This window comes from Lissotriton helveticus, chromosome 7, assembly GCF_964261635.1.
Source record: "Lissotriton helveticus chromosome 7, aLisHel1.1, whole genome shotgun sequence".
Lineage (NCBI taxonomy): Eukaryota > Metazoa > Chordata > Amphibia > Caudata > Salamandridae > Lissotriton > Lissotriton helveticus.
In genome coordinates this window covers 70,484,476-70,511,730 of record NC_136068.1, presented here as the reverse complement: position 1 = coordinate 70,511,730, position 27,255 = coordinate 70,484,476, and the positions used below count along the sequence as shown (strand labels likewise).

General features: G+C 43.5%; 1 protein-coding gene across 1 annotated transcript in view; it reads left to right on the top strand.

Moving 5' to 3' along the window:
- The window catches only part of LOC144768085 (uncharacterized), a 113,674-nt gene that overhangs the window by 75,841 nt on the left and 10,578 nt on the right, over positions 1–27,255 (top strand). The window contains exons 2-5 of the mRNA XM_078651472.1: positions 14,992–15,110; positions 16,227–16,592; positions 20,495–20,646; positions 22,616–22,725. Of these exons, the coding sequence (XP_078507598.1) occupies positions 14,992–15,110; positions 16,227–16,592; positions 20,495–20,646; positions 22,616–22,725 (747 nt within the window). The remainder of the gene's footprint in view (positions 1–14,991; positions 15,111–16,226; positions 16,593–20,494; positions 20,647–22,615; positions 22,726–27,255) is intronic.

Here is a 27,255-nt window from a genome sequence, read left to right as displayed (position 1 = left end):
GCTTTACATGAGGTGCAGGGTTTAAAACCTATATTTTGTTCTGTCCACCATTTTGGTTGTTGCTTGATTTGGAAAAAACTTTTCACCAGTAAGTTTTGCAGAGATGTATTTTTTCTGTATGTGATGGAAGGATGTTCGCCAGCCATTGTGCCTATATCCGGATCACTGGTGATAAGATGCCAATATTTTTTCATTTTCTTGGCAATTATTCCGCTCTCCTTGCTATACATCGTGACAAATCTTGGAGGATCTTTGTCATGAGGGGGTTTGGGTTTTTCAATCAACGTTTCTGCTCTGCTGATCTTATCCACTTTCTTTTTACAATTCTTCAGGACATAGTTTTTGTATCCCCTTGACTGGAATCTCGCTGTGCTTTGTTGTATATGCTTTTCTGCATCTTCTGGATTTGAACAGTTTCTTTTCAGACGTACGAACTCCCCATATGGGATGCTTTTCACTAGTGTTTTGGGATGAAAACTGGTGCCGTGTAGCACACTGTTAGTGGCAGTCTTTTTGCGGAACAGAGTTGTTTCAAGTTTACCATTGGAGATATAGACCTTGGTATCTAAGAAATCTATTTCTCTCTTGTTAGTTGCACAGGTGAATTGTAGACCAACCTCATTATTGTTTAGTCTGGTGAAGTATCTTTGAAATAGTTCATCACTTCCCTTCCAGATCAGGAAAAGGTCGTCGATATATCTGACCCATAAAATTATGCGATCCAATTCCTCCTGGTAGTTGTCGTTCCAAGCAATTGTTTTTTCCCACCATCCCATGGTGACATTGGCATAATTTGGGGAAAATGAAATCCCCATGGCCGTACCACACTCTTGTCTGTACAGATCGTTGTTAAAAAGAAACACATTGTTCTTGAGACATAGCTCTATCAGATTGAGTAGCATTGATGTGTGGTCAAGTTCTTTAATGCTTCGTTGTTGCAGAAAGTATTTACAAGCTTGTAGACCCACGTTATGTCTAATTGATGTATATAACGACACAGCGTCAATTGTCACTAAGAGATAGTCCGGATCCCAAGTTACATTCATTAATGTTCTAAGGAAGTCTCCAGTATCTTTTAAATACGATGGCATGCTTTGGGCGATTGGTGCAAGAAAGGTATCGACATACCGTGAAACATTTTCATATATTGAGCTGCATGAGGAGACAATTGGTCTCCCTGGTGGATTGATCAGTGTCTTATGGATCTTGGGTAAAAAATAAATGCATGGCGTGATTGGATGTTCCGTTGTCATAAATTTCTTTTCTTCCTCATTTATTAACCCTTTTGCATAGCAGCTTTGGAGTAATTCTTTTAAATCCGATGTCATATTGGGAATTGGATTAGATTGAAGTTTGCTATAATGATGTTCAATATTAAGCTGTCTCTCAGCCTCTTTGATGTACTCACTAGTGTCTATAATAACATGGGAATATCGTTATTATGGACACTAGTGAGTACATCAAAGAGGCTGAGAGACAGCTTAATATTGAACATCATTCAATCTAATCCAATTCCCAAGATGACATCGGATTTAAAAGAATGTGCATGAATGAATAGAATTAGCCTTTGTAAACCCTTCACCGACAGAAATATAGAAAATTAGTGCAATAAGAAACTGGTCGATTTAATGAGAATTGGTTTTTGAAAATTAACAATCAGGATGAATTAGCCCATTCAGGGCAACATTGTAAATATCGTGTATATAGCATGTAAATATCTGACTAATTATTTTTTGTTAGTCTGCCTAATGTTATCTTATGTTGACCAGTATGAATATTGCTTTGGAATTTAGTTTTATAATTACGAATTGAGTATTTCACCATTCAAAGATGGCGCTCATGAATTGACGAAAATTGTCCGGGAGGCGGCAAGTGGCATTTTTGGAGGGTGACCGGGGCCTCAGGCACGGGACGCCTCACAGGCAATTGACACAGCCCAAACAGTACTCAAAACCAAATACCCTCTACTCGAAAGACTATATGAGCGACAAACGAGAAAGTGGTGGGAGGCTACCTCGCTGCAACACTATGTGGAGGTAAAGCGGGTCCCACGCGGTCTCCGTATTTACACAATTCCAGCTTACGAAAATCCGGATCCGGAACTACTAAGCCAATGGGCTGAATATACAGCACATTCCTCAGAAGGCATGCTGATACTCCTTATCAAGTTTGCCTGGAAAGATAGAGAGAGGGCATTACAGGATATCGATACACTGGAAAAAGAGATCGTGGAACTGACGGATCAGGAGCAACTAGATAAAGAGAAAGAGTCCATGAAAAAAAGACTCACTGGCTACGAAAAAAAGATACAATTGAGAAAACAACAGAAGTTCGAACGCGATGCTCGCGATTACGAACAAGGAAGGATACTAACATTTGCACGCAAATACGACGCACCGCGCCGGGATCTGAGGGCAAGGCGACAAAGACCACAAGTATCTAGAGAAACCTCGGAATCCGAAGTCACAAGCGCGGAGCAGTCTGAAGAAGAGAGAACAAGTGCTGGCCAAGAGACTGGGCCAATATGCGAACCACCTTCTTTTCGCGAGGAATGCGATCTAATCCGCCAGAATTGGCTGAGGGATGGAAAAAAGCGCCCCCCGGACCAATCTACAGTCGCAAGCGGAGACGCATCACGAGGCGCGGTGGGTGGAGACAGAGGGAGAGGTACCAGAAAGTTGAGGAACCGGCAGGCCAAGACCAAGAGGAACTAAGGGAGGACTTAAATGTAATTAACCTCACACCACGAACCCTTACAGTGAATGAAGAAAGCATCCTGAAGCTAGGACTTACATTCTGTCCAACGGGCCGCTATGAATATGCACAGACCCGCATAGACTTGTTCCTATTTGTCCGGAAACTAAAGCTCTGGAAGTACTTTAAACAAAAGGCACTCAGAGAAGAGACTTCAATTTCACCGCGGGTGAACGGTACAGCCCAACCAGATCCAACTGAGATGAGTATCAGTGACCTTGAGGGCATGGCTGTACTGGAGGACCTGTTAGAAGAAAGCGGTTCTCAGAACATCTTACCGATAGATGTAGTTGGGAGAGGCACATCTATAGGCATAACCCAAATAGGTGAACAAAGCACTTTCAAACCGACCTCTCGTTTTCTCCCACAAACACCAACTGATGCAGTGGATGTTTTTTCGGAAGCAGTCAGTCACGACTTACAAGATCTATCTAAATTTGAAGAAGAACAGAAGGGGAACATCAAGTGGAATCTCTCATTCCAACAGAGAGAAGCCATCTTTAACCTTGAACAGGACGACTCAATAGTGATAAAGCCTTCGGATAAAGGCGGAAACGTGGTTATCCAGAGTCGTGAAAATTACTGCAAGGAAGCCCTACGTCAACTTCAGGACCGCAATAACTACGTGCCAGCAACTGAAAAAGAATACTTGGAAAGTATCAGGAGCTATCATTCCCTCATTGAAAACTGGTATGGGAAGGGAATACTCGGAAGGGAGGAGTATCTTTTCTTGCAGAATAAACAGCCAAGACTACCTAGTTTTTACCACCTCCCAAAAATACATAAGGATGCCACACAACCACCAGGGAGACCAATTGTGTCATCCATTGGAGGATTGACCGAGAATATGTCGAAATTTATTGACTCTTTCTTGGCCCCATGGGTAGCTCAGTTGAGCTCATACACGAAAGACACCAAGGATTTCCTTAGACAGATACAAGATGTGGAGTGGGAGGATGATCTGGTGATGATAACAATGGATATTTCTAGTCTCTATACGAGCATCAGTCACCATGATGGTATTGCAGCTGTTAGGACCTTCTTGAACCTACGACCGGCCCGCTACCTGGAGCACAGCAGAATGATCTTGGACTTCATGTCTTTCTGCTTGAATAATAACATCTTTGTTTTTCAGAATCAACGATATAGACAAGTCAGGGGGACTGCTATGGGTACCTGCATCGCCCCCAGCTACGCGAATTTATTCGTGGGCTGGTGGGAGAAGCAGGTAGCCTGGGCAGATGACAAAACTGATTGGGTCGACAGGATAATATGCTGGAGAAGGTATATCGATGACCTTTTTCTCATTTGGAGAGGGTCAGAATCTTCAGCAATGGAGTATATAAGGGTCCTCAATCAGAATAATTTGAACCTGCAATTTACGTACCACATGAGTAAGACTGAAGTGAGCTTTTTAGACTTAAGGGTCTTTGTTGATTCTGGCACTATCCAAACTGCCCTCTTAGAAAAGAGACGGCAGGAAATTCTGTCCTCCATGGGTGGAGCAGCCACCCAGCCTCCCTAGTTAAAAGTATTAAAACTGTTGAGGATTAAGCGCAACAGTTCTCTGGAGAAAGACTTCACGGAGGCCGCATGCAGAAGCACGAAATGCTTCAAAGCACGCGGTTATTCGGGAACTACACTCCAACAAGCTGAAGAAAAGGTGAAAGCAATTGATAGGAAAACCCTGTTGTCTGACAAGAGGACTGTAACAACCAAAGGTGGAAGTGGCATCATCAGATTGATAACGTACTATTCGGTGGCAGCGAATAGAGTTCGAGCCATTATGTCTAAGAACTGGGAAATTCTTAAATCTGATCCCGTAATAGGAAAAGATTTACAAAAACACCCCCATGATAACTTTCAGAAGAATAAGATCGCTGAAAGACAGGCTGGTCTCAAGCCACCTTGCAAAAGAAAAGCCTAAAGGGGACCTCCATGCCATGCATGGGTCATACCCATGTGGGAAATGCAAGGCATGTAGTAATAGTCAGAGGGTATTAACCTACCATGTGCCACATAAAGATTCTAAGATCAGGATTGGCAAGTTTATTACTTGCTCAACCACATTTGTGGTCTACTGTCTAACGTGCCCCTGCGGACTTCAGTACGTGGGGAGCACCACTAAGGCAGTGAAGCTACGGGTCCTAGAGCACCAACGGGCCATTATGAACAAGGATGAGAGTTATCCGATGGCCCGACACTTCGCCTCTCATCACAATAGTGATAGGACCCTACTAAGCTTCTTTAGCTTGGATTGTGTCCCGCAAGATATAAGGGGTGGGGATCTGAAACGGAATCTTAGGCGGTTGGAGTCTAGATACATTGTAGATCTCCAAACTAAGTCACCTGGAGGTCTTAATGCAGGGGAGGAGCTTCTATCACACCTTTAAGTAGCAATGATTGACAGCATATGGGCTGAATAGTGTCATTACCTGAGAATGTATTATTTTATGTATAGTTAAGAAATTTTTGTTGGTGATTGGGGTTTGACCTTTATGATGAACTGGAGACATGTAGTTAATTTAACATCGTGGTGTATGGGATATGGAGGTATATTATTTACAGTACACTTAGTGGGCCATTCAGGCCATAATCATCAAAGTATTCACCATAGGTCTAAATGAATAGAATTAGCCTTTGTAAACCCTTCACCGACAGAAATATAGAAAATTAGTGCAATAAGAAACTGGTCGATTTAATGAGAATTGTTTTTTGAAAATTAACAATCACGATGAATTAGCCCATTCAGGGCAACATTGTAAATATCGTGTATATAGAATGTAAATATCTGACTAATTATTTTTTGTTAGTCTGCCTAATGTTATCTTATGTTGACCAGTATGAATATTGCTTTGGAATTTAGTTTTATAATTACGAATTGAGTATTTCACTATTCAAAGATGGCGCTCATGAATTGACGAAAATTGTCCATTGTTTGTTTCAATGGCAATGCCTTATTTCAACTTCCGCCTTGCCGTCGCCAGCTGACACTGACGAAGGCAAGTGCTGAAACGCGTCTGTTGGATTATATTTGTGCTCAATAAACTTATAAATAAGTTTAACCTGCTGCGAGTGCTGGTTCCTGTTGGTTTCTCTTTTGGAACTGCGGAGCTCTGAATATATATATATATATATATATATATATATATATATATATATATATATATATATATATATATTACCTACTGGCGGTCGCCAGTAGGTATATATAGTTAGGATTTTTTTGAATAGGGATTTCTGAAAATTCTATGTTGAATAACTTTGGCGTTGATGGACGGAATTGGCTGAAATGTTCAGGAAAATGGCACATTTTGTTTCTGAGCGTCCCCTGAAAGTTTGGGGGGGTTTCGTCAAGCGGGGGCCTAGAAAAAAGGGGGGTCCCAAAACGTGTTTTTAACATTGAGTTTTCCATAGGGCGGTTGGACTCACTTTTAGCTCGAACGGCTGAATGGATTTCCACAAAACTTGGCAAAATTGTAGGGACTGGTAGCCCGATGTGCCTTTGCTATGTCTCAAGATATATGCTCCAGTGGTTTTTACGAAAATTAACTTTGAAAAATATATATTGGGCTACATTGGGCTATATATATGTTAGAGCCCAAATGTAGCCCAATGTAGCCCAATGTAGCCCAAAGATGGCCACCAGAGACAAAAAAAAAAAAAATGTAGCCCAAATATCAGCCAGATGTAGCCCAACTATAGCCCAGTGGCAGAATGTCCCAGAGTGTTCTAAAGAACAACTAGAGCGCTAACAGTCTTATTATGACAAAAGTATGGCACACCTGAAGTCATCTTGATTGGAATAAAGTGTTAACACTTAAAACATTTAATTTGCAAAGGAACAAAATGAGGGGTTTCATTTTGCCATAGAAATGTTATATATATATATATATATATATATATATATATATATATATATATATATATATATATATTACCTACTGGCGGTCGCCAGTAGGTATATATATATATATATATATAGGTATATATAGTTAGGATTTTTTTGAATAGGGATTTCTGAAAATTCTATGTTGAATAACCTGGACTCCGTGTAGGTATCGGGGAGAGGGAGCAGATTATCTGCTGACAGGATTGCCCAGCAAAGGATTCATTTCGCCAGAGAATACCCGCGACGCAATGGGAGTGGCAGTAAGGAGAGCATTACTTAATGCCAACTATGGGACATTGTACCTTGTGTTGAACTCTGAACAGGCTGCTTTCACATAGCGGGATTGTTAATGGCATCCAAGCACCCCATACCACGAAAGCGATAAAGCACTTGCCGGTTGACATCTTCCCTGTCCGCTTTCTATGGCTACAACATCCAGCCAATGGGGTTCGCTGGCAGGACTTATGAAGAAAAGTCCCGCGAAAAACTGTCATTTTGAATCACACAGCAGACAGCCGGCACTGATGAGGCAACCGCCGAAACGCGTCTGCCAAGGGCTGCGAGAGTGTGAGCTGCGCGCTACTGTAATGCTGTGACCTGGTGGCATTAAATTCAAGTTGGGCATCCTAGCATGTGTCGGACTCGTTCTTACACTGGGCGAGATTGGAGGAGTATATATATATATATATATATATATATATATTACCTACTGGCGGTCGCCAGTAGGTATATATAGTTAGGATTTTTTTTAATAGGGATTTCTGAAAATTCTATGTTGAATAACTTTGGCGTTGATGGACGGAATTGGCGGAAATTTTCAGGAAAATGACACATTTAGTTTCTGAGCGTCCCCTGAAAGTTTGGGGGGGTTTCGTCAAGCGGGGGCCGAGAAAAAAGGGGGTCCCAAAACGTGTTTTTAACATTGAGTTTTCCATAGGGCGGTTGGACTCACTTTTAGCTCGAACGGCTGAATGGATTTCTATGAAACTTGGCAAAATTGTAGAGACTGTTTGCCCGATGTGCCTTTGCTAGGTCTCAAGATATGTGCTCCAGTGGATTTTTAGAAATTAACGTTCAAAAAAATATATATATCTGTGACAGCGTCCCGGTTAGCGCCCCGGTTCACGTACCAGACGCGTAACGGAACTTCGCGAGGAGAAGCGGATTGGCTCTCCGGTGACTCTCAACATTCTAAACAGTCCGGAGCGGCCGCCATCTTGTCTCTCGGTAGGATCGAGAGACAAGAGGTGGAAATAAACGAAGGGGGAAATGAATGAAAGGGGCAAGGTAGACCCCTCCTGACCCCCTAGGATTGATGTGGGGGCTATTAAAGGGCCCCGCAGGGCAAAAAAATAAAATACATTTTTTTTCGCGGTGGAAGCGCTACCCAGTGCGCGAACCGGGTAGCTCACCGGTAGCGTAACGGGAGTCCGCCATCTTGTGTTTCGGACGAATTTAGTCACAAGATGGAGGATAAACAATGTTGGGAATGGGTATAAGGGGGCACGGGAGACATATCCTGACCCCCTAGGTTTTCTGAGGGTGGCTGAGGAGACCCATATATGTAAAAAAAAAAACCTTTTTTTTCACATTTTCGCACGGTTAGCGCCCGGTCCGCGCACCGGGTAGCGTTCCGGAAAGCGTAACAAGGGGAAAACCAAGGGAAATAGTAAAATAATATTTTAGAGTGCTTTGAGGTAGGGTAGCTCTGAATAGAGCTGTTGTGTTGTGTGGGTGATGTAAGTACCAACATGTAGGTACCAATGAAGAGTCTAAAATTCAATGTACACCGTCTCTTCTGTAGATATTTTGTATGTTCTAATATGGGTTATTTAAATGTAAATGTGTGGAAAAGCACTTCATGCTTTAAAGCAATTGTATTTTTGAACTGATTGTTCTTTCCTCTTAGTCCGCCTCTTTGTTTTTTTTTCCCACACTCTTCTTCAGCATGATAGTTGATAAATTCGTTCCCTCAAAAAATTTATATACATAAAAAAATTATATTAAATACACATAAAATATATTTTTCCTTTAATAGAAGAATACATTTTACAGCTTTTGATATTTGCTATTAAAAAACCATTGAAATTCACTGAAAAAACCATAGGTTATAGACCATATATAGTTAGGAATTAGCATTTACAAAACCTTGAAAATTCACTGAAAAAACCATAGGTTATAGACCATATATAGTTAGGAATTAGCATTTACAAAACCTTATTTTACTCACACAAAACCATTGAAATTCGCATATATAGTTAGTTGCACTAACTATATATCGCGCACCCGCAATCCACTGCTGATCATGTCACATATTACATCATTCATGACATGGTCAGTGACATCACTGATGACATCACTGATGACATCTCAAATATATATCCCCAAACGCCAGTTCACACATCCAGGGAACTTCCTCAATAGAGTGCACTGAATGAGTAAAGTTGAGTTGACACTGACGGAGGCGGAAACGCTGAAACGAGTTTGTCAACTTTTGCAGAAACGACAAAATAAATACAAAATATGCTCTTACACCGCGTATGAGTGCACTCTATTGAGGAAGTTCCCTGGATGTGTGAAGTGGAGTTTTGGGATTTGATGGCATGCTGAGGATGCACCCGTAGCATTGAGGAGCAATGGCTGGTGAACTGTGCGTTGTGATATATATATATATGCAGCAACTGAGCAATTAAATATCGTTTGGATTATGATTCACGGAGTCAGCGCCTCATTTTGATGCAAAGTTTGGTTTGGATGTAATATATATATATATATATATATATATATATGTATATATATATATATATATATATATATATATATATATATATATATATATACTACCTACTGGCGGTCGCCAGTAGGTAGTTATAGTTAGGATTGATTTCCATAGGGAAATCGCAACATTCTATTTGGAATAACTTTGGCGCCGGTTGAGGAATCGGCCTGAAGTTTTCAGCAACTTTGCCTCGCGGCTCTCCGCTCCTTCCCTGAAAGTTTGGGGGTCATTCGTCAAGCGGGGGCCGATATAAAAGGGGGGTCCCATAACGTGTTTTCCCCATGTTAATTTCCATAGGGCGGTCGGTCGCACTTTTAGCTCGAACGGCTGAATGGATTTTCACCAAACTTGGCAAAATTGTAGGGACTAGTAGCCCGATGTGCCTTTGTTATGTCTCAAGATATGTGCTCCATAGGATTTTGAGTAATTTAGGTTAAAAAAATGTATATATCTATAGCCGCGCCCCGGTACGCGCACCGGGGAGCGCTCCGGGCGCGCCACGCGACTTGCGCACGGGAAGCTGATTGGCTCTCGGGTGTCTGTAAACATTCGAAACAGTCCGGAGCGGCCGCCATCTTGTGTCTCGGTCCGAGACACAAGAGGTGGCTAAAAACAAAAGGGGGAAATGACCAAAAGGGGGCAGGGTACACCCCCCCTAACCCCCTAGGTTTGATGTGGGGGCCATAAAAGGGTCCCGCGGGACAATTCTTTTTTTTTTTTTTCGATTTTCACGGGGGGAACGCCCGGTACGCGCCCCGGGGAGCGTACCAGTACGCGTACCCTGCAGAAAAAAGATTGACAGAGATTCTTTAAACTATGTTTATTTTTATAAATTAAAGGTAGTTCTAAAAAGAACTGTTTTTTTATTCTTTTTGTTGTTTTATATTTTTTTATTGTTTTTTGGAACATTTTTTATTTTTTGGGGCTTTTCTGAAGTTTTATATTTTTTTTGTATTTTTTAAGGGGAATTCTAAAGGGCTCAACAGGAGCAAAAAAAAAGGCGGAAAAAATCAATGTTTCTTTGGGCACTTGTGGTTATCCCAAGCAAGGTTAATAAGTGGGATGCTTTGCTGTCCATAGCATATTGTTTTGCCACAAAAAATACAAACCATTTTTAAATTGTGAAACTTTCTTTGTATGGTGGAGCACATTTCCCTAACTTCCGGTCCCGATGGGGTGGGATCATCAGTTTGGGAGGTGCTGGCAAAAGATTGGACAGGGTTTCTGGCCAGTTCCCTGATCTCTGCCCTAGCATAGTAATTTGGATGCCTGCGTTGCAAATGAGATGTCATCAGTGATGTCATTTGAGATGTCATCAGTGATGTCACTGACCATGTCATGCATGATGTAATATGTGACATCATCAGCAGTGGATTGCGGGTGCGCGAAATATAGTTAGTACAACTAACTATATAGGAGCAATTTCAATGGTTTTTTAAATGCTAATTCCTAACTACATAAGGCCTGAAACTTATGGTTTTTTAAGTGAATTTGCAAGGGTTTTAAAATGCTAATTCCTAACTATATAAGGCCTGAAACCTATGGTTTTTAAGTGAATTTGCAAGGTTTTTTAAATGCTAATTCCTAACTATATAAGTCCTGAAACCTATGGTTTTTTAAGTGAATTTGCAAGGTTTTTTAAATGCTAATTCCTAACTATATAAGGCTTGAAACCTATGGTTTTTTCAGTGAATTTGCAAGGTTTTTTAAATGCTAATTCCTAATTATATCAGGCGTGAAACCTATATTTTTTTTCAATAAATTTCAAAGGTTTTGTAAATGCTAATTCTATTAGCGGATAACGGTTATATATGTTATTATCCTTCTGGGACCACCTGAGCAGCCATCTTGTTTCTCAGGAGAAGTGAGGCACAAGTGAGCACAAAACAAGAGTGGAAAACGCAAAAATGGGGCAGGGTTGAGACCCCCTGACCCCCTAGCCCTTCTCAGGGGGTCCCAGAAGGACCACCAAGTGCAAAAAAATTATTTTATTTTTTTTAATCGTGGGGTACGCGTACGGTGCGCGTACCCCGCGATTCTTTTTTTTTTTTTGCCCTTGGGGGTCCTTTTGGGACCCCCTGAGAAGGGCTAGAGGGTTGGGGGGTCTCTACCCTGCCCCCTTTTCGTGTTTTCCACTCTTGTTTTGGGCTCTCTTGTGCCGCAGTTCTCCTGAAAAACAAGATGGTGGCCAACACTTCCTGGTTTGGACAGTTTGGAATGTTGACAGTCGACTGCAAGCCAATCAGAAACTCGCTCGCGCACGTAAGGGTACGCGCACGTACGCATACGGTACGCGTACCGTATGCATACGGTGCGCGTACGGTGAGCGCATATAGATATATAATTTGATCAAATTCAATTTTCTCAACAACTACTGGAGGGATTTTCACCAAACATAGAAAAGGCACTACTGCATACCTGTCCCTACCATTTTGCCAAGTTTGGTGTAATTCCGCTCAGCCGTTCGGGCTGTAGCCGTTTCTAATGGTCCCTATGGAAATTAACATGGGGATAACAAGTTTTGGGACCCCCCCCTTTCGGCCCCGCTTGACAAATCCCCCCAAAACTTTCAGGGAAGGAGCAGAGCAGAGCTGGCCAAAATTCTGGAAAATTACACACAGATTCCTCAATCGGCGCCAAAGTTATTTCCAATAGAATGTTGAGCGCATATAGATATATAATTTGCTCAAATTCATTTTCTCAACAACTACTGGAGGGATTTTCACCTAATATAGAAAAGGCACTACTGCATATCTGTCCCTACCATTTTGCCAAGTTTGGTGTAATTTCGTTCAGCCGTTCGGGCTGTAGCCGTGTCTAAAGGTCCCATAGAAAATGCCATTTGAAAAATTTCCAATTCAATTTTCTCAAGAACTACTGGAGGGATTTACACCAAACATACAAAAGGCTCTGCTGCATACCAGTCCCTACCATTTTGCCAAATCTGGTATAATTCAGTTCAGCCGTTAGAGCTGTAGCCTTGTCAGAATGTCCCTATGGAAATGAACATGGGGAAAACACGTTTTGGGATCCCCCTTTTTTCTCGGCCCCCGCTTGACGAATCCTCCCGAAACTTTCGGGGAAGGAGCGGAGCACAGCAAGGCAAATTTAAGGAAAATTACAGGCAGATCCCTCAATCAGCGCCAAAGTTATTCTCAATAGAATGTTCGGAATTTTCTATGGTAACTAGGTCCTAACTATATATACCTACCGGCGACCGCCAGTAGGTAATAAATATATTCAGCTGTTATAGTTATATTTATCTCAAATAATTATAACGTGCGCGGCCCCCATGCAGTTTTCTAATCAATATTTTCACTGCAATTGTTGCAGTGATATTATCAATGATGTAATAGAAGATGTCATGAGTGATGTAATATGTAGGGAAATTAGCAGTGCATGACAAAGTTGTGAGGTATAGTTACCTTGTGGCACGAGTTATAGTTACTTGAGACAAATATAACTTCAGAATTTCTATGGTTTTGTGTGTGTAAACTTTTAACCTAACTATAACGTGTGTGGGCCTGTAAGTGGGGGGTGGGAGTGGCTATGTGGGTAGTTGTGTGAATGGCTGTGTGGGTGTGTGAGTGGTTTTGTGGTTCTGTGGGTGTGTGATTGCCTGCATGGGTGCGTGAGTGGATATGAGAATGGTGGTGTGAGTGTATAAGTGTTTGTGCAAGGGTTTGTGTGAGTGGGTGTGTGAGTGGCTGTATTGGTGTGAGTGTTTGTGTGGGCGTGATTGTGGTTGTGTGAGTGAGTATGTGAGTAGGTTTTTGGGTCTGTGATTGGGTGTATACGTGTTTTTTAATTGGGGTCTGGCTCCAGAGATCCACTCGAATATGTGAGGATCCGGGTCGATCCGTGTATCCTTGTGTGCTTAAAATAAATGTTTTGGACAATTTCTTGCCCATGGGGGGTCCCTCACAGACCCTTCCATCAGTCCCATGTTGTCAAGGTACCTCCCTATGGGCAATCTTGGTCTTGGGGACCGTATCCTCCCCATGGCTGTACGTTTGAAAAAATTGCAGAGGAGAGCTGTGCGGCCGCACTCCTGAGGCTTTTATGAGCCCCAGGGACCACCACCTCCTCAGGGCTTCATTAAAAAAAATGGATGGGGGCTACACAAACCCACGTCCCTTTCTCTGGTGCTTTAATATAAAAGCAAAAGGGGGGCCGCATGGACCCCCTACATTGGCCTTTAAGGGTCCCGTGGACCTCCTCCTCCCTGGGACCACAGAAACAATTTATAGAGCAAAGTGTGCCAGGTGGCCGACTGTCTGGTACATTTACAGCCCAGGGGACCACCACCTTCCTGTGGCGGCTGTGCAATAAGTAAGGCGGGTGGTCGCACAGCCCCCCCTCCTGGGCTGTTATCAGCCATGGGGCTGACCACTACCCCGTGGCAGGCCCTTCAAGCAAAAAGGAGGAGGCCTATCTCCTGGAGCCACTAATGGCCCTGGGTACTGCCACCCCCCATGGCCTGCTTCTTTTGTCCTGGGATGCCTAACCCTAGGACATAGCTGTTTGCTATCACTTTGCCGGAGCTTTGACAGCTTTGCGAGAGCAAACAGTAAATCCACTCCCGGCGGGCAGGAGCAGTAAAACTGCTCCTGCTCGTTTGGAGCAGACTTTTCATCTGTTTTCCTTCCCGCTGCAAATGCAGGGAGTAGCATTTTCTGCTGCTCCCCACATGCTGGAGCAATGCCAACCCCCATCCCCTCGCCTTCCCCCTGGAGGCGGTGAACTATCAGGGACCATGGGGGGATTGAGGCTCTCTGGCAGGCGTTGCTGCTTTATAGGAATGTAGGATATTGGGAATGCACCATGGAGCTCATGTTTCCTCCAACAAAGTGGAGCTTGATCTGATATGGACTGTACACACAGGGGCCCGCAGGGTTGCGGTGTGAAATCCGGAAATGAGGGGCAGGGACATGGGGAATGTAAACAGAGCAGCACTCTCACCTCAGATGGACGCACCAGGACGTACTCAGGCTTGGACATCCCCTCCAGCAGCAACGGGACCCAATGGCCCCCCAGCAACGGTCAAGTACCGGGGAACACAGGCCCGATTGAGTATTTGTTCTTCAGCATAATAGATTTGGTAGCAAAAAAAATAACCTCTAAAATATAAATATCAAAATCTATACCTTACAAAAATCCTAAAAAATCCGGCCTTCACCTAATCTCACTTTGAAGCAAAGTTAAAAGTTTATTAACTCAGAGCTATATTATGTGGCCAGGGAGTTTGGTTGGATATAGGCTTGAAATCCAGTTCACAATGTTTGAAGGAAGATATTTAGTTGAGGCCAAGATGTTGGCTACCTATATTTTGAAATCAAGTTTTTGCATAAGATATTTTTGTAGTCTGTGTTTTCCTATGCAACCAAATGTTTCAATGTCCCTTTCCCATTAATTCGACCTGTAAGCATTCCAATTGAGGGACATGAGTGTTTCTTCGAACCAGTGTAATGTAAGGAGCCTGCTATATTGTGAAGGGGAGTCATTTGGAAATAGCAGGCCTAGTCTGTTCTTGTGAAATAATACCTGCTTGTGTCTTCTCTCTCAGGATCTGCAGGACTTTCACCCCCTCGGGTTTCCGGACCCACCTGAAGCGGTGGCTACTGCTGGGCTTTCTCTTGATCGTGCTTCTGCTGCTGGCCTTGAGTGCCACACTTCTGTGCCTTTGTGAGTACAAGTGCATCCTTACTTTAAAGGCAGAATGCCAGCATAGAGCTGGGAACCCTCGCTGGTGATTAGCTGCGCTATACAAATAAATCAATCAATCAATCAATCATAACATTTGTAAAGCGCACTATTCACCCGTGAGGGTCTCAAGGTGCTTGGGGGAGGGGTGCTGCTACTGTTTGAATAGCCAGGTCTTGAGTAGCCTCCTGAAGGTAAGTAGGTCCTGGGTCTGCCGTAGGAGGATGGGAAGGTTGTTCCAAGTTTTGGCAGAGAGGTGGGAGAACGATCTGCCGCCGGTGGTCAATCTTTACGATGCGGGGGACGGTGGCGAGGGCGAGGTCAGCGGAGCGGAGTTGGCGGTTCGGGGTGTAGAGGGTTAGTCGTCTGTTGAGGTATGTCGTTCCGGTGTTGTGGAGTGCCTTGTGTGCGTGGGTGAGGATCTTGAAGGTGATCCTCTTGTTGACGGGGAGCCAGGCAGTGCAATCTACTGATTGGTTGATTGGTAAAGAAACAAGACCACACTATGATCAATACAAGCTGTCCCCAATAATACATTGCTGGAGTGTCATACTTCTGTGCCTTTTGGAGTACAAGTGCATCTTTACTATATAAGCAGTATGCTGGCATAGAGCTGGGTACCCTCACGGGTGATTAGCTGCGCTATACAAATCGACTGATTGATTGATTGAAGCCACAAGACCACGCAGTGATAAATACAAGCGACCCCAATAATGCATTGCTGGAGTGGGACACTGGTACCTCAATAATGCATTGCTGGAGTGGGACACTGATACCCCAATAATGCATTGCTGGAGTGGGATACTGGTACATAACACAGTCTAACATACATGCAGGTTCAGATCAAGAATCATAGGCAGAGCCACAAAAAATAGATCCTGAAGTACGCCAAACAGCAGGTACATACTCACACCCACTCAACAGTTGACTGGTGACAATATGAAGTCAGCAACCGTGTGCACACAATCATGCGCATGCCCATTAGTAACATATTATAGGTAGGGCTTGCACTCTGGAGTCTCCATAAACATTTCCTAAGCCTCCACTGATATTCGCAAGTTGATCAAAAGTTATTCTTTCTCTGTATCCTCTTCATAGACCTGCAGGTGTCCGCCCGCTTGGCACAGGATTCTGTAGAGCTTGATAAACTCCGAGCCAATGGTACCCGCTGCCTAAAGGAGCTGGAGTTTGAGCGGGCAGAGCTGGATGAGGCAGAGCGCAACCGGTCATCCCTGGAGCAGGAGTGCCGGGAGCTGCAGGAGCAGACCCTTCCTGCCATGCTGGCCAGCCATAAGCAATTCCAGATGGAGGTGGAGGTTGAACGCGAGCAGAAGAAGCGCCTTCTTCAGCACTACGTCATGGTGAACGAAGAATGCAAGGACATGCGGGAAAACAACCTCTTCCTGTCCAAGAATAGCTCTCTCTATCGCAGCTGCAACAAGACCGTGGACCCTGAAGACCCTAGTAAGCTATGGGGACATATCTAAAGTTAAAGGGGTGGGTCCTTAATATGTGGACTATGGGTAGAGGCCTTCAGAGTTCCAGGAACACTTTTCTGAATACTAATCTGAAGGATTTGCACAGCACCAGATCTACATGGACTTGCTTATCCTAGGCTCAATTTAAGGAATAGCCACTGAGATCCATTAAATAACTGCAATGTCTCTGTTGACATGTGAGTGTGGTGGCCACCATATTGTCTGACTGAAGAAAGAAAGGAGCAACCAAAGCAGGTGCAAATCAAAGCCAGAAACACATACGGTCAATATCCCTGTTGAAATATGACCATAGTATCAAACCCAAAAATATTGCCTTGGCACAGGTAATAACTTCAAACCTATACTTACCTGGCGATATTTCGAGAGTTGTTATTCTAGTTCTGATATAGTTGTAGGTCGATGTCTCGGGAGTCGATTTTGTGGTATACAGCCCATTCCAGGGAACGAACAAACTTCAGTAGAGTGAGTACCGTATATGTTAACTGACACTCTTACACCATTTGCTACCACGTAGGAAAGTAGTTTTACAAGGCAATAGCCAGACTCCAATTATAAGGGTAAACACTGATATCCGTAGGCAGCAGAACTAACAGAAGTGCAGTTGCAAGCACTTTGGGTCATATTTATGGCGAAGTGACGGCGTGCAGGACAGCAAGCCCCCTTGCTGCACTGCACTTCACTGCGTCACTGGGAAAGGGCAGGGATGAGCAATATTTAAGGCATATGGTGCATTCCCGTGCTCTCCCCCTGCGCTGGCGCAATGGGCTGCCTAGCGCCAAAGCAGGCACCCTTGCACCATGCAAGGTTGCCTGTGTTGCATGCAGGATTGTTTTTGTGCAGGAATTGGCACCTTGCCGCACAAAAGAGGCATATTCCTCTTATCTATGTGTGCTGCAGAATGTAGCACATATATAAAGAGGAAGTAACGAGGAGAAATAAAAATATTTCTCCACATTACGCGTATCTTTTTGGAGCATTCCCAGGTTTGGTAAATTTGGAAATGCAACAAAACCATGGGAGTTGCATGGGAATAACCACACAACGCCCATGGATCACCTCCCTTGCGCAGAGTACCGCAACGCAGTGATTGCCGATGCGTTGCATTACTTCAGATTTTTTAAGCCATTCAGAGATACGCAAAGTGGATTTGCGTTGCTTAAAAAAATCAGACTCAGAGGTTTGCATCACACGTGTACCACATTGTGTGGTGCACAGAGTGCTTAATTTAAGCCGGTGGTTTCTGGTGCTCAGCACCAGCACTTAATTGTCAGCACTGGTGCCTCTGACAGTCTGCCACAAGGTGGCACTGTCTGGCTAATTTAGAGATGGCCGGAACAACAGTTAATAATTAACTCAATATACATTAAAAATGAATATGACCTGCCACCCAAGCCATTCTTACAGCTTTGGGAGCCTGAAATAGTTAAATTGTCACACTTGTAGGAGTGTGAATGTTAGTACTTGTATTGTTACTGTCATTGGCAGGGTTACAGGGGCAATGTGTGGTGCAAAGTGCAGTGGCCTCCTGACGAGAGCCCTGACTTTTATTTTTGTGCAAATTAAGCACTGGCTGCAAGCATGACGCCAACCTCTCGTACATATGCGCCTTTGTTTTTATGTAAGAGATGGGCACAGCTGCTGTCTGCTCACAACACCTCAAGGTTAGCCATAGGTGACAACTGCTACTAAATTCTGTAAACAAACATTATTAAAATGTCACCATCAGCAACAGTGTCCTCACTCCCTGCGCTGACTCAAAGACCGGAAGGTGGCAAGCAGAGGATTATACATCCCTTTTCAGCTCGGCCAGGGTTGGGGCAGGAGGCTAACATTACAAGAAATCTACACAGGATGAAATCATAAGAAACACCAGGGAAGCCTAGGACTTTAATAGGCCAGAAGGGAGGTATCGAGTGTAGGGAAAATACAGTTCTCCCTTCCCAGTCCCTTATCTCTAACAATCACCAACAAAAGGCATTCCAGAGTGTTCCTTTGTTTGATGATGTCTCATTGGGTTTTCAGATGTATTGTGACATCATTCGCTCTGATGGTGGTTCTTTACATCAATAAACTTAAATCTGTTTATGCGGTGCTTTAAATGGGCTGGTACTCATAGGTACTCCGTGCCTACACTTTTTAATATGGAATGGTAGAGTACCTGCACTTCTTAGTAGGGTTCTAATACTTTTAATAGTAGAGTACCTGTACTTCTGAGTATCAAACCAGTACTTTGAGATACTGCGTACCTACACTTTTATATTTACATTTCAATCACTGTGTTTATGAAACATGACTAAGATTCTTTGGAAATCAAACTGAAAGTGCTGCCATGGCATGCTCAATTCAATTCAAGTTATTGGGAATACAGTCAGGACCGGACTGGGATACCAAAGCAGCCCTGGCAATTTTGTAGGCCCAGCCTGCCTCCCCCCCACTGTAGGCCCAGCCTGCCTCCTCCCCTGGGGGGGTACAAGTGTGAAGCACTGCTGCTTTTGTTACTGGGGGCCGATATTGCAGCAACACTGCAAAACAAGCCCCAGTGACAAAACCATCACCCGCCACTACAAAACCGGCCCCCACCCTTCCAGCCTCTTGGGACACCGCCCGATGCCTGCTATGGCCAGGCCAGCCCTGAATACAGTAGTCACCCAGAATCTGAAATGTAAAAATTCCCCATAGGTCCAAGAACCCCGAAAGTCACGATGTAGTGAAGACAGCCGTCCTGTGTGCTTCATATCTCTGAAATGATTACCAGATTCTTTAGACGATAACTAGTTTGGCCCTATTTTTTACATTTCAGGTGGCAGGGACATGAACGTTGAGCGCAAGCCCAGTGGTGTGATCGAGGGACATCTTAAAGATTTGTGGGACCCCTGTTCGAACAGCTTTGATTTTATGATCCAGTTTCAGCTTTTCCATGCCCTCTTTGGCCAGGTCACTGACAGTGCTCAGGCACACTCCTCCAAATTCTAAATGTGTTTAGATCTAATATTCAGGGATAGTGATATGTGTTTTCAATATTGTGACACAGCAGGCGCTCACCAATATTACTGCAAATAATCTTTGTGACACCCTCTCATTTGTTATATGTGAGGCTCTGTTTTGATCTAAAAGAACTTTTTTTTATGGATGTTGCATAAAACAAACTCATTTTTCTGCAAAATGTCTTTAAATAGACTCTCATACATCACCCACATTAAAATGAATTAAAGGGAAAGGGTTCTTAAGATAATCGGTTTAAGAATTATTCAAGGTCACCAGGGCAACTCTCCGAGCAGAACAGTGCTGGCTGTGTCAGGGTGGCCCATTTAAGGACGGGGCCCTGGGCCAGAGACCACTTTGCCCATGCCTTAAGACGTCTCTGGTGTGATCAGATTTTAGACTGACTGCATCCACTTGTGGTTGCTGTGGGCTTTGTATGAGGCATTGATATAGCAAATGATACCTCGCAGAGAAACAAAAGGCCCTTACAAGAACCAGCCTTTTGGGGAGGACTCCTTAAACTGTAGCATTGTGTTTGCTTATTTCTAAGCATCACTTCAAGTCCTTTTGTTGCTTTGAACCCTATATACCCTATATAGCTAAATCTCTGGAGGTGCCATTATACTCACAGCACAGTAAAGGCGAACATTATCAAAACCTGGTCCAGAGTTTAGTGTAGCGCAAGGTTAGACCTCGATGTCACAAGGGAGTGCGCTATATAAATATTGCTAAGATTACATGAATACTTTTATTTCAATTCTCTTGGAGGCAAGGGGATTCGCAAGGAGATGCTGTATGGGGTTCTACGGTCGTCAATACCACTCTTAGCATGTTCTATCAGTGTTTCTTCTTAATAGCTCTTTTTCTCCTGTGCTTCCTTTCCAGGTGGCAAGTGCATCTTCTGTCCAGAAGGTTGGGTCGTCTTTGGCCCCCGTTGCTACCTGTACTCGCCATTAGAGCAGAACTGGGAATCCAGTGAACGCAGCTGCCGCGAGCTGGATGGCCACTTAGCCATTATTCGCAGCCATGACCACGTGGTGAGAGGATCTGTAATACACACCTGGGGACGGGCTTTCAAGATTTAACACATACAAACTCCACTCTGCTGGGATGTGTTTATAAGAGGAAAAACACTCTGGCCCTTGCCTCAAGGCAACAGCAAGTCAGTTTGTTTATCTATAGGGCACACAGCAAGATGAAAATTCCTATAACGCCACTTGTGACGCAAAGATGCTAGCTGAGGGGTAACGATTTTGGCTTGCATAATGCAGAAGCAGTATCACAGAAGCGTGGATGTATGACATTACAACGCATGCTTTTACCACGCATGCCTTTACATCGCAGTTTTTACAACGCATGCTGTTACAACGCATAGCGCTAAGGGGTGCTGGATAGTGAATAGTTTAATTTACTATTCCAACTCCAGTCCCCGTGGATAGTAGGGAAGGTGTTGGATAGCAAATTAAATCTATTTCCTATCCTAGAGCGCCCCCCAGCGCAATGCGTTGTAATGACATGCGTTGTAATAGTTGCGTCGTGAAGGCACTGCGTGGTAAAAGTTGCGTTGTAAAGGATGTTCCCCCAGAAGCGTAGTTATAAATTTCATTTTCTTAGGATTCAGTGAATTTGGCTACTCTCACATAACACACAAAATATGAAGCATAATGTTGTATCTAATGTCTTCCTGCTGCTGAGCAGCAGGAAAACATAAGATACAACACATAACAAAACAGAATTTTGCCACAAGGACATCCGGTGCAGTTGTCACAACAACAAGCACATACCAGACAATAGGAAGACCAGTGTGCAGACAGTCAGGTGTCAGCTAATTAAAATGTATAATTTCTAACAAATGTCTAGTAGGTGTAATGATGTATAAATGACATCATAATGTGAGATGTAAAAGAATGTCAAAGATAAAGAATGTTCAGGGGGCATTCATTGGATGTACCAGGACAGATATGGAAGCTGATTTACAAGCTCCATTAAAGGGATATTAATTAATTATATTTATTGTGTCTAATGTATTTCTTTACAGTAGGCCTCTATCATGCAATGTGTAGGACATGCTCTTGGACGGAGTAAGACAAAGGGGTATATGTACAAGCCCCTAACACCACCCAGTGTCACTTTTTTTGACGCTCCGGCGGCGGTATGCCCTGCACCATATTCACAAAGTGGCGTTAAGCCACTTTTTATGGCTTAATGCAGCTTTGTAAATATGGTACCCTTTCACCCAGGTATCGGCGTGAAAGTGGTGTGCAATGGGTGTTGCTGTGGGCGTTCCACCCCAACACCCATTGGTTTTTTACGCTGCCCCAGGTTTACAAGGATGTGTAAATCCGTGGCAGCCCCAAAAAACCAAGGCCATGCACGAGGTTAGAATGGCACACGGGGATAAATGCTTTTATTTATCCTCGTTTTTGCTTTTTTTGTGTGCCGCATTCTGCAGCACACATAGAAGAGCAAAATGCCATTAATGATTTTTTATCTGCAGGAAGGTGTCCCTTCCTGCACATAAACAAACATTAAATAATGACGATTTGCTGCTTCTATGTGTGCAGCACACATAGAAGTAACAAATAGCCATTATTGATTGTTTTATGTGTAGGAAGGGGCACCTTCCTGCACATAAAACAATAATTTCCAGCAACTCACGCACCCTTGCACTATGGTGCAAGGGTGCCTGCGTTGGCACAAGGCAGCTAATCATAGCTCTAGCGCTATGGAAAACACAGGGGTGTGCCCTATTGTAGTAAATACAGGGCATCCCTGCATTTTGAAAATGTTGGAGCGTGGCGCTGCCAAATTTGTCACAGCTCCGCCCTCCGACAGTTTGTTGTACATATGCCCCAAGATGAGAACTTCGACTTCTCAACACGGAGAGACAGAACTTGAGCTAGCTGCACTTCCTCCTTTGTACCACAGAACGTTCATCAACAGCTCTTGTCGCAGTATACCCTTCCTCCTATACATCGGTCTTTGTCTCTTCTGCTTCTCCCACAGAAGTTCCTGGCAGATCTGATCAGTTCTACTACCTGGGTTGGCCTTTCGGACAAGGACATAGAAAATGACTGGCGCTGGGTGGACGGAACTCCTTATAGCTCGACACCAAAGTAAGTGAGGATCTGAGCTATCTCAGATGTTGCTGCACCGCACTCCTCCACTCCACATTTATTCGTCTTGTGACACTACAAAAATCCTTATAAAACATTTAAACGGCATCCCTTTCCTTCTTTTTCTCTCTTTACTAGTCAGTGATGTCTGCAGTTTGTTGGTTGCCAAGGAGTCCTTTGCTCTCCCATGACATTTACTTTGCTCCTGCCTCTCCAACAACTTATCTGACACCTCTTTCATGTTTCTCTCCAATACAGTCAAGGTTGCTTACTCTCCTGTCTTGACCTCTTGTCACATTCTTTCTCTTCTGGCATAATGTGGGTTGACTAGTAGAGCTACCAGGCAAATTTGTTTGAGGAGTCTAGGGTCCTCTGGCCCAATATTAAAATACTTCCCATCATGTTAATGTCTTTGAAAGGTTAGTGGTGATATAATAGAATCAGATAAGGAAGGCAGAGGATGGCATGTGACTTTCTCAACCACAGACCTACTGGTAATATAAGAGGCTTAGGTTCACCATGAAACCACCCACACCTGTCTGCCTCTGTTTGTTACCAATCACCTTCAAAACAATTAATTGTATTACCTGTGACCAGAGTAGAATCATCTTTGCTATGTTGACATTAAGAGAGATAATGAAGGATAAACAGTGTAAAAATACTTCCTTCTGAACTGCCAAAGTCATCCCCGTCAAGCCCTAATGCATCTTCATCGAATTGTGTAATTGTTACAATTAAAACACTTCTGAAGCCGCCAACATTCAATGATTTAGATAACGTGCATGTTCACCCAGAAGGGCATCTTGGCACTGGATAACAGATGTGTAGTCTTGATAATCATTTTATCAAATTATGGCAGGATGGAAATCTGACTTGAGCTACAAGGATTTGAACCTGTGATCATAAGGTCAAACATGGATGCTAGCAGAAAATGCAGGAATCCTCTAAGCCACCATACCTAGCGGATGTAAAGCCATCCCACAAGTCAACCAGAACCTTTTGAACTACACTTGCAACACCAATGCACGGGTGGCCAGTCTCCTGATGACTCACAGATACAAAAACCTAGTCAGTAAGAATCCAGTGCCCGAACAATCATCTTTATGAAGCCAACCTACTAATGACCCAACATGACCCAACAAGACCCAAATGACCCAATCCTCTTGAGACCAATTCACAAAGGGTTAATCAACTAATAAGATAAAACTATGAAAGTTTTTTATTAGGCACCTAACATCTGATGGATTTTCCTATAAAGCCAAACTCAAAGGACCCAATAATTAAATGAGTTTTCCACATCCGGCTATCCATCAGCTGGTCTCTCCTGTTCCCTCTTTGTTGGTACCCTGCTACTAAGGCCCTCTTTATGAATTGTGATATTTCACCCAGCGAGCGTAATGAATATTTCTGCATTTCTCCATATCCACAACCAGCCGTACACAGTAGCAATATGTTTAAGTAACCTTAGACCCAGGTGCAGAGATACAGAAAACGAGATAAAAGAGCAACACTGGATATTGCCTCTCCAACTCTGCACTCTCCTTGGCACTTACATCTGTGTAGTAGTGTTTACTAAAGACAAGATCAATATTTTCAGTGGGTTCTCACCATATGGAACCATCCATCTCTTCAATTGCAGATATATTCATTCAGAGTCTTTCTGTGTCACAGGCTATCTGTGTTTTGTGGGAACACTTACTTCTGAAACTAGAGCACAAATAATTATTTGTTAAACTAATGTTTTTCAGACCTTTGACATAACTCTATATCTCCTTGCTTGCAAGACATCCATCTGTTTTGTGGTGATGATCCACATTCCAGGTTGTCTTTTCATAAGTTGTACCAATACAAGCATTCATCTGAATTATGTAGCTCACATTGATACCACTCAATCACTTCATTAAGACCAGTCACTGCCTTAACTATAATAATATGTGGTTTGGGAATACAACAAAGGTCTTTGAGGGTAAAAAAAGGATCCAGTCCATTCCCTCATGTAGTGAAGCCCCCAAAAATTGCCAGCAAAAAATATTTTTCAATATTTCTCCTAAGTCTCTCAGAGACCATACTTCAACTATTGAAGTTCATATGAAACATGACTTAATCCTGTAGAACAGTTCTCGGTACTCGCATTCCCTTTTCAAACATGCTTTCGATGAAACATCTTCTAACTCGAAGGCTTCAGCAAGAGGGATCTCGCAAAGATGTCATGAATCACAAGGAAACTTATACTCAACAAGTTTGAGATGTCCGCCACCATGTCCAACAACCACAACTATTGAGAGTTCCACAAACTTATGGAATAGGGTTTCTGATCAGGGACCAGTGGGTAGTGCATTCTTTAGAGATGTGAACTCTTTACCAAGTGGTTCAATACTCCAGGACCACTGCCAGCCTTTCCTTCGCTTGAATAATCTTAGTGCGAGTCATTTTGGGCTATGACACTCATGCGCCCGACGAGCACTTCTAGAAGGTAAGCTAGACATCATGACCCATTAACAGGCACCTGTAATTATTGCAATCCTCCTACAGAGTGGCCAAACACCTTCCAACAGGTTGGATGCAAGTTGTTCCTCCGGTGAGAAGGCCTGGTACTAATCAGCACCGCACACGTGTTCCACTGCACCTGATGCAAAAGGGTTTCTTACGACATGAAGATGCTTTCATGGACGACAGCATTTCTTATTGCCATTGCATTAACAAAGAACATAAGCAAACACCAAGCCTTTGGCGCCCCTGAACCTTACACTATTTTTAGACCAGTCAAGATGGTAGTCAAGACCCACTCCTCTTTTGTTTTAAGGGAGTTGACCTAATATGAGTTAAATGAGGAGATTTATCTCCCAATCTGTCAGATGCCACTCTGGATGCACAGGACAGTGATGGGCTATTGGACCTCAACTATGGCAGGCTAGACCTGCAGGTCGAGTAACTTCAATAATCTACTCGGTCTACACCATGTACTTCCCCCGTAAACTGGTCTCAAATTGTATGATCATTGGCAAATATTTTATTTTACAGAGTCGCCTTTTTCTTCAATCTCATATATGAGTGCACCTTCAAATATGTGAGTTCTGCTGTAGAAAACAAAACTGCAGAACTACTGTACAAAACAAAACTATTTTCTGTTGCACTTCTGCTGTACAAAACAAAACTATTTCCTTTGATTAAATAGACTAAATGTTTGCTTCAGGTGTAATTCGACTCTAGCCCACATATATGGCACACATGATTCCTGACTTGCCTCTCAGTTTACTGATCGCATTGCCATCAGGCTGGGGCAGGAGTGTTTCTCAGTCATGTTTAAACAATCACTTTTAATAAATATATTACTGTGGCATGATGTGGTAGAGCACTGTCATTTATAGACTGTAAATTTCCAAGAAATATCCCAAAATCTTCCCCCTACCATGGAGCTTTACTGATAAAACTATATAGTGTATTAGCAATAATCTGTGAAATTGGGTTTTAGAAAACATATTATTCATTTTGCACATCACCAAGTAAAGTGTTCTGATTTCCTTTTCATCCTATTAAAATATTTCTTCATCACACAGAAGTACAAAAAATGGGCTTTCACAACTACTGAAATATATTTTGAAATGTATGTACCATTAACTTAGTAGCTATTTAAATGTGTGTTAGGAAATCTGATACCCTACAGCCTTTCATTTCACACTATTGTGATGTTGTACACAGTCTAGTAGTTGGGATGGGAGGAGTTTCGGGGTTGGGGGAAGAGGCGGAGCAATTACAGGAAAGGGGCAGATAGTGTAGGGACAGGAACGTGCATGGAAGCAAAGAATAAAGCTCCTACAAACATATTCATTTGTATGTCGTTATTGCAGCCACGACATGACAACTGGCGACGAGGGTGGGATGGGAAGTTAATCATCCCCAGAACCCAAGAAGAAGCGTCCTGTCCCTGGGCACCCCAAAGAAAGGAAAGTTCCTCTGCAGGACACGTGTGCCCCGATGAAGCCGCCGCCTACAGCCCTAGGCCAGCGGTAAATGAGCTGCTCCATGATCTGGCGATCGTGTAGAGCCCCCAGTGGAACAGTGCGAGTGCAGCGCTGCCTTTCGGGCACCCGACACGATAATTCGCGCCAAAAAGAAAGTCGCGAGTGCGCCCTGCAGATTGTGCCCACAGAGAAGATACTGAGAGCCCACCTCACTCCTCCCGAAGTGCCCTGAAGGAGTGGGGAGGGTCCGACGAAGCCAGTGACCCCCTCGGAGGCGCCGGAAGAAAGTGCCGACATCGGGTCTCACCCCCGATGCGTGAGGAACGGCACGCGGCAGACGAAAGAACCCGGAGCTCGCTCCTGGCCTACCTGGATGGTGAAAGTGGCCTGGATGTGGAAGCTGAGCTGCAAATTCCTGCTGTTTGAACGAGAGACTCTCGGTGAGTGTCCAATGAGACCGAGTGAGCTGCAGAATGAATGAAGAGTCAAGCCTCGTGGGTGATATGTGGCGGCCATCTTAGAGTCAGGCAGCTGTGCAGGACATCCCCTGTGAAGTACATGAGCGGCC